The 8702-nt window shown below is 37.6% G+C and overlaps 1 protein-coding gene across 1 annotated transcript in view; it reads left to right on the top strand.

Moving 5' to 3' along the window:
• Positions 1-8702, top strand: part of LOC102847501 (cytochrome P450 2J2-like) — a 29586-nt gene that overhangs the window by 4358 nt on the left and 16526 nt on the right. Inside the window, exons 2-3 of the mRNA XM_006879831.1 lie at positions 3292-3468; positions 7323-7464. Of these exons, the coding sequence (XP_006879893.1) occupies positions 3292-3468; positions 7323-7464 (319 nt within the window). The remainder of the gene's footprint in view (positions 1-3291; positions 3469-7322; positions 7465-8702) is intronic.

Genomic DNA, 8702 nt, shown 5'->3' with positions numbered 1-8702 from the left:
ATACTTGAGTACGCAGCAAAGAGGGACCAGCCCTTGAAGAGGAATATCATGCTTAGAAGGGTGACGGGACAGTGCAAGAGAGGAAGACCCTGAATGAGATGTATTGACTCATTGACTGGGGTAATGGGGATGCCAGAGACAATGTAATTGGCTCAAGATAGAGCAGGGCTCAGAGATTTTGTATATAGGGCCACTGAGTCAGGCTCAACTCAACAGCACTTAACAAAAACAACATATGCAGATGAGGCAAATTTTCCTGATGAAAGCAAAGATTTCTTGTAGAACATCAAAGGTTTGAATCTTTAGTGTGGATTCAGTCCCTCATTCACTGCCGTCTGATTTGTCTAACTCATAGTGAATCTCCTTTACTTTCCAAAGCTGTGAGTAATAGTGGAAGGAAACTGATCAGATTTCTCTGGTGGAGCTGCTGCGGGATTTGACACCATGAGAAACCTTCATTATGGATTTCATCTCCCATAAAGAGAGCAGAAATTCTCACTTCTTCAATGATAAGCAGTTTTATGGTAAAGGAAGAAAAAATAATAATGTTATAAAAAATTTAATTTTACTTTACTATACAATCAGTGCCTATAGAAGAAAGTCAAGAAATCAAACAATGCATTGCATTGGGCAAATATGCTGCAACAGAAATTTTTAAAATGTTTCATTGTAAACGTACCAGTATGAGGACTAGCCAGCAATTAACACAGACCATAGTATTTTCAGTCACCCTATGAGCATGTGGAATCTGGAAAATAAAAAAGAAAGATCAAAGAAGAATTCATGCCTTTGAATTGTAAATTGAGTGAAAACCATTAAGTGTACCATGGACTGTGAGAAGGGCAAGCAAGTAAAACCACAGTGCTTCTTGGAAGAACAGTGACAAATCTCTATCTCTCTTACTCCTGGGCCTGTTATAAAGAGGGGCCAGACCTTGGTGGAGGTCATGCTTTGTAAAATAGAAAATCAGGCAAAAAGAGGAAAACTGTCAATGGGAAAGATTGACACTCTGGCTGTAACAATGGTCTTAAACAAAATTATTATAAGAATGGCACTGCTCTTGGCCCTTTTTCATTCTGTTATTAATAGGATTGCTATGAGTCAGAAGGGAGCAGTAGTGGCCTAATAGCAAGAAGCTACGCAGCAAACCCAAGGCACGCAATTCAAATCCCACCAGCTGCTCTATGAGAGAAGGATGGGAAATCTCCCATGCCATTAACTGCCTTTGAAAGCTACCAGAGGATCAGCTATGGGTTGATTCCAACTCAGTGGTACACAGCAGTAACAATAACATGAGTCAGAAGTGGTTTGACAGCATTTAACATCAACAATTAAATTTCATTTCTTTAGACTGTTGCCCTGTCTGATCCAAACCTTTTATTCTTCCATGAAAGACCTTAAACTCTGTTCCTAGTAGATTAGTAAATTTGTCAAAATTACTGCTCATTTTTTGTTTTTCTTTCCATACAGCTTAGGAATCAAACTGGATTCAGAATTTGCCATAGCATTGGGATATCTTGGTGTCAACTGGATCTTGGTTGAAAGTACAGAACACTAGAATGATGTTTACTTACGGATTATTGATTATGTAAATTATTTGACTGGGTAGATCATAACAATTATGGATAATATTGAAAAGAGTGAGGATCCTAGAACACTTAATTGTGCTCATTCAAACCTATACATGAACCATCAAAAAGTTATCTGAACAGAACGAAGGAATACCGCATGGTTTAAAATCAGGAAAGGTGTGGATAAGGATTATATACTTTGTACATATTTATTGAACCTGTATGTAAAGCAAATAATTTAAGAAGCTGAACTAAATGAAGAAAAATGTGACGTCAAAATAAGAGGAAGATTCATTAACAGCCTGCATTGTGGAGATGACACAAATTTGCATGTACAAAGTAAAGAAGACTCAAAATACTTACTGTGGAAGACCTGCAGCCTTCAATAGGTATTACATCTCACCATCACAAAAAAGGAATTCCTCACCACTGGGCCAGTCAGCAACATCATGAGATATGGAGAAAAGATCAAAGTTGTCAATGATTTCATCTTACTTGGATCCAAAATCAACACCCGTAGTAGTAACAGTCAAGAAGTCAAAATATGTGTTGCATTGCCTGCTATCAAAGACTTTTCCAAAGTTCTAAAGAACAAGGATGTCAGTTGAAAGCCTCAGGTGCACCTGATTCAAGGTTTGGTATTTTTAGTTGCTTCCTATACATCTGAAAGTTGGGCAATAAATAAGAAAGAAAGAGGAAGTATTGATACCTTTGATTTGTGATGTTAGCGAAGAGAACTAAACATACCAAATCTGTCTTGAAAGAAGTGTGTTCTGAGTGCTGCGCAGAGGCAAGGATGATGACACTTTGTCTCACTTACTCTGAATATATTTTCAGGATGAACCAGTTTTAGAAAGAGACCTCATTCTGGAAAAGGTGGAGGGCCAGTGAAAAGGAGATACACCTTTTAAAAAGTGGATTGACAAAGTTACTACCACAATAGACTTGAGCATGTCAGAGATCAGGAAAGTAGTGAGGATAGGGCAGGCTGTGTATCTGTTGTTCATAGAGTCACTATGACTTGTAGTCAACTTCACAGCACTTAGCAAAAACAACAATTATTCATACTGTTTCTAGAGACTTGCTATTTCAGAAGTGGATGGCCTATTCTATTTCCTAGTCTCTAAGTTTTACTCATGGAGTCTTGACAGCAATTCCCCATTTTGCTTTTCTTCCTTGCTTTTCTTTCTTTTTCCTACTGTCCACAATAGAGAGTAGCAAGCTGGTACTGAGTGGTAGGCACAGTGGTGAAAGGTAAGTAAAATACCAGTTTGTGAAGGGCTTGTGTAGTCAGGTAGTCACACAGAGGTATTTTCTGAGGATAATAGGAAATTATGAGAGGGTTGAGAGTCAAGAAGTGAAATAATGTATTGAAACTGTTAAATGATCTCTGAGAAAACACTGAACTGTGATTAATGATGGAATCAGGAAAATTGTCAGAGGCTGTTCCATTATCCAGGCAAGATATGCTGGTGTTTTGCACCAGGATGCAGTGGGGGGTATTAAAAACTGGCCTGAGGCTGGTCCTGTTATAGGTAGAAAACAGAAATGTTTTTCTAGAGTGATGAGAGGTAGAGGAGTGAAGGATGCTTCCGAGGTTTACGTGTCAACAAATATCAGAGAAACATGAAAAGAGGGTTTTGGTTTTTTCTCCATTGTCTGAAAATGGGGGAAAAGGACAGAGTGTTAGGTGTATGATTTTTTTGTTTTTATCCATCAGCTCTACAATATCTTTCCATGGATAATGAAATTTCTTCCTGGATCTCACCAAACTGTTATTAAATACTGGGTAAAATTGAAAATGTTTGTTGTTCAAATGATTGAAAATCACAGGAGAGATTGGAATCCTGATCAACCCAGAGACTTCATTGATGCGTACCTTAAGGAAATGGCAAAGGTGAGGAAATCTCAGATATTTCATGTGCTTTATTCTTTCATAGCAAATGGGGATGTATTAGTTTCCTATTATTTTCTATAATGAATTCTCATAAGTTTGGTGCTTTAAAACAGTAAAAAGACATTTTCTTCCAACCCTTGAGGTCAATAGTAAAAAATCAGTATGGAAGCCCTGGGGAGATTTTGTTATCTTGACTTGTTCAAATTTTATTGTCTACCTTCACACATTGGCCATGTTCCTTCTTACATCCACAAAACCAAGAGTGTGGAATCACCTCCCCTCTCTGACCACAGCTTCGGTCTGTCCTTTCAGATTCTCTTTGACTTTGGCTCTTTCTTTCATGACTTTTATGATAATATTAGGCCATCTGGATAGTACACTATAATACCTCATAGCAAGATTCTGAACCTATTAAATCAGCAAACCACTCTTTCTGCAAGGCTATTTCTGTTCAGTTAAGTCCAACTGTAGAGACCTCGCCGTATGGAATAGAATAGGATTGATGCATGGAGATTCTAAAGCTCTAAATCTCAGGTGGATTGTGGCTAAAAACAGAAATAATCAATTTGTGTTTTATTTACTATACAAAAGCATTTGTGTGAATCATAACAAACTATAGCTATTACATTAAGGTTGATGAGAATTTTAGAAAACTTAATTATGCTTATATGAAACCTATACCTAAACCAAGTAGCTGTAGTCCAGACAGAGAAAGGAAACGCTGCATGATTTGGAATCAGTAAAGGTCTATATCAGGGCCATGTCCTTTCTCTCTATATATCCAGTCTTTATGCTGAGTAAATCATTCAGAAAGCTAGACTTCTGACTGAATGAGTTAATCAGACTGTGGCATCAGTTTTGGAGAAAGATTCAACAACATCATGAGTTTTACTGACGACACAGCCTTGCTTGCTGAAAGCAAAGAGGACTTGAGGTGCTTGCTGCAGAGGATCGAGGACTACAGCCTTCAATATGGATTACATCACAACATCAATCAACAGAAATATTCCCTATTGAACCAATAGGCAGACTTATGATAAATGGAGAAAAGATTGAAATAGACAATGATTTCATTTTGCTTGGATCCACAATCACCACATTTACCAATCTTGAGACATACAGCACTGGGCAAAATCAAGGAAGACAATTTACAGATTAAGATGCTTCTTATCCACTCCATTGTATTATCAGTTGCTATTTAGGGAGGATAGAAAGAGAATTGATGTCTTCTAGCTGTGGTGCTGGAGAAGAGTACTGAATATACCATGGACTGCCAGGAGAACAAACAGGTTCATCCTAGCGAGGGTGAAACATAATTCTGTAGTATGTATATTACATATATGTATAAAGTACATCATCTGACATAATTTGGGCATGTTGCAAGGAGGGACCAGTCCTTGGAAAATGGTATCATTCTTGGAAGGGTGGGGGGGACAGGGAAAAAGAGGAAGAGCATTGATGAGATGGATTGATTCAGTGACTAAGGTAATGAAAACAAGTGTGTCAGAGACAATAAGGTTGGCACAGGATAGAGCAGGTTCCAGGGTTGTTGTACAAAAGGTGGCTATGAGTTGCAAGTGACTTGACAGCACATAACAACAACCTTGTGTACATAAAGGTTGGGCAATGAATAAGGAAGGCTGAGGAAGAATTGATGTGTTAGAATTATAATTTTGGAGAAGAGTATTGAATGTACTACTGACAGCCAAAAAGAACAAAATAAATCTTGGATAAAGTGAAACCAGGGTATTCCTTAATGGCAAAAATGGTAAAATTTGGTCTTACGTACTTTGGGCATATAGTCAGGAGGGATCATTACTTAGAAAAAGACATTCTAAGAATGATAGAGATCAATGAAAGGGAGGAAGACCCTAAACCAGATGTTGAAGTGACTGCAGAAATGGGCTTGAACATCATAGACATCACGAAGATAGTGTAGGATAGGACAGTGTTCTCTTCTGCTGGGTCGCTATGGGTCTTAGTCAACTGTAGGTGTTGTCGGGCACCTAGAAACATCATGTACTTCACAGCATTATCTAAACAACATGAAGGAACAAAATTTGATGTATTACATTTGATCCTGTGACTCCTCCGCTTGAAATAAATCTCTAAATCAGAGTCTTGAATTTTGAATCTTCAGATGATGTATCCTCATCCTGGAGATGGTAATTGGAAGATTTCTTTCCATCTCTTCTCTCACTTCACATTTTTTGCACAGCATTGACAGAAGCATTGTTTCCTCTTCAAAGAGGGAAGAGAAGAGAATAGCACTTGCTATTGGGTGCTCAGGTTTGGAACTAACACATTCCAGAGGATGATGACAGTGTGTCCTTGCAGAGGGGTTCTAGACTGGAAAGGAAAGTTGAAGGCACAGGGAAATGAGATATCTACTACATAAAAAGAGAATGGAGTTTTTACATGTATTAATTAACTGTAAAATACTTGTTGATTATTTACTGGGTATCATTTACATCTCAGTCACTTTTCATGTAGCCTTAAGAAGTTATGTCTACTGTATAGAACTTGGAACTAAAGCACAGAAAGATTATAAGTAGCTTGCCCTATGCCATACAGGTAGTGAAAATATAGCTTACATTGAAACTCGTTTGTATTTTTCATAGCCCAGTTTCCATTCATTGGCTATTGCTTTCATTTTAAATTAGGGATTTAAGAAAATTATTATTTTTATTTTCATCTACTTCTAGCCCTTGGAACAAAATGATGCTAGCGATGCTATTATCAGAACCCTCTGCCTTTCAGTAAAAAACAAGGAGAATAATTTTTCCTTAGGCCTTTCTTTTTACAAGGAGCTGTGGTGGTGGTGTCTGTCAGTAAGTAGAGAGTTGCACTAATAATGTAGGTCAAGCTTTTTTGGTGGTTTAAATCCACCAGACACTCCAAAGGAGAAATATGGACCATCTCTTCTCATAGAATTTATAGTCTTGGAAACCTGATAAATAGAAGGTCAGCTATCAATCAGTTCTGACTCAATGGTAATGAATTGTTTTTTCTTTCTAAATTCTTTCTTCAGGATGATGTGCTTTGTGATTACCAGTTGATGTTGTTGTTACATGCTATTGAGTCAAGTATGACTCATAGAGACTGTATGAACCATGAACCACAGATCTGAACCCTGTTCAGTCTTGTACCATTCTCATCACCACCAGCACACTGGTGCCCATTGCCGCAATTACTGTATCAATCCATCTTATTTATGGTCTTCCTCTTTTTCACTGACCCTCCACTTTTCCAAGCATGATGTCTCTTTTTAAAGAATAGCTTCTCCTAACAACGTGTCCAAATATGTGAGATGAAGCTTCACCATCCTGGCCTCTACAGGAATTTTTGTTTGTTCTTTTCCTAAGACATAGCTGTTTGTTCATTTGGGAGTCCATGGGCTACAGAGTACTCTTCTACAACATCACAACTCAAAGCTATCAATTCTTCTTCTGTCACCCTTATTCGTTATTCAACTTGCAGGTCCATAGCTGGTGATTAGTAAGACCATAGCTTGAATCAGGCACTTCTTGGTCTTCAAATTGACACCTTTGCTCTTCAGAACCCAGGAGAAGTCCCTGACAGCAGACTTTTCCTATGCTATATATCTTCTAATCCTCTAACTACTGAAGTCGATGGTGTTGATTATGGATCAAAGTAAGATTAAATCATTGACTTTTCAATCTTTTCTCCATCTATCATGATGTTGCCTAATGTCCCAATGGTGAGGATTATTGTTTTCTTATTGTTGAGATCTAATCTGTATTGAAGGCCTTGCTTCTCGATCTTCTGCTGTAAGCACCTCAGGTCCTCCCTCCATTCCCTCCAAACAAATCAGTAATGGTTTTACTATCTAGTATACAGGCAATGATACTTCAAGTTTCCATGAAGAAAACCTTGTCTGCAGCACGCTGGACCTCTTCTTTGCTGGAACAGAGACAACTTCTTCAACACTACGCTGGGCTCTGCTTTACATGGTCATGAACCCAGAAATCCAAGGTAAACAAGTGCTTGAGTTTCTTGGATAAGGACAAGCAAACACTTCCTGGGACATATTGTATATAGTTGGAGCCAGAAGATAAAGGATAGAATGAAAAAGATGATGTGAAAAAGTTGTCTGGTAGATTTAAGAACTAGCACATTAAGTGAACTATCTCAGTCTCATAAGAATAAATACTGTATAAGACCATTATTGTAGAAATAGAAAGATAACTAGTAAAAGGTGTATGAGCATCCAAGTGGGGAAGGATAAGAGCAGAGAGGTGAGAATGGGCAGGGGGGTAATCATAGATTCACACAATTTGATGGGTAAAACGAGGGGTGGTAAAGGAAATGGGAAAGATCAAGTATGTAATGCAATGTATACAAACTTTGTAAGTAAACAAGGAAAAAAGAAATCAATCAAAAATTAAATACCAGGAAGAAAAGGAAAATAAAACTAGCATATGTTTACATTTTTTGGTAGGGCTTGTGATGGTTCTTGATAATGTAAATATATCACTCTTTTTTCTCAAGAGAATGAAGTCTAGTGGCTAAGTGGTTAAGAAATAAAGTTGCCAACTCAACTCAACTCAATTCAACTCACGTCCACCAGCTGTTCTGAGGAAGAAAGATGGAAAATCTTCTCCTGTACAATTTACTGCCTCTGAAAACCCCCTGAGGTCCTCTATGAGTCTGTTCTGACTTAACGGTACTTTACAAAAACAATATCTCAAGAACGAATCTCTGTTGTCAAAGTGAGTTCTTGTTCTACTAAATGAATGGTCAGTGGAACAAATCTATTCACTGCTCTTTAAGAGGAAGGTGAATAGTCTCCTTCCTTTAAGATTTACTGTCTCAGAATCTTAAGGGAGTTTTGCATTATTATAATTGACTTAAAGGTAGTAGATTTTCCACAAGAAACAGAATCGGATGGAGGAAACAACAAAGTTGTGTGACATCATGTTACTTTCATTGCCTTCTGGATAATGTCCAGGCTCCTCTACTGTATACCTTGTACCTCTATCTCTCTTGTACCCCTTTTATTTATTTTTTTTAAGGAGGAAAGAAAGTTTATTGAGAGGAAGATTGAAAGAAAAGTTTCTTGAGTAATGTACACTGTCAGAGAAGCAGTGGATCTTCTTAGGACTGAGAAAGTTCCCAATCTAGTGTTAAACAGTTTACTAAGAAGTTTTTCTCCGTGGTTTGAGTTCTTCTTCTTCTTTTAATTTTTAATTTTTTTATTAATTTTAATGAAC

Source organism: Elephantulus edwardii, unplaced genomic scaffold (assembly GCF_000299155.1).
Source record: "Elephantulus edwardii isolate Elephantulus edwardi_28Jun2011 unplaced genomic scaffold, EleEdw1.0 scaffold00005, whole genome shotgun sequence".
Lineage (NCBI taxonomy): Eukaryota > Metazoa > Chordata > Mammalia > Macroscelidea > Macroscelididae > Elephantulus > Elephantulus edwardii.
Note: the sequence above shows the minus strand (reverse complement) of the source record. Positions and strands in the feature narration are given on the sequence as shown.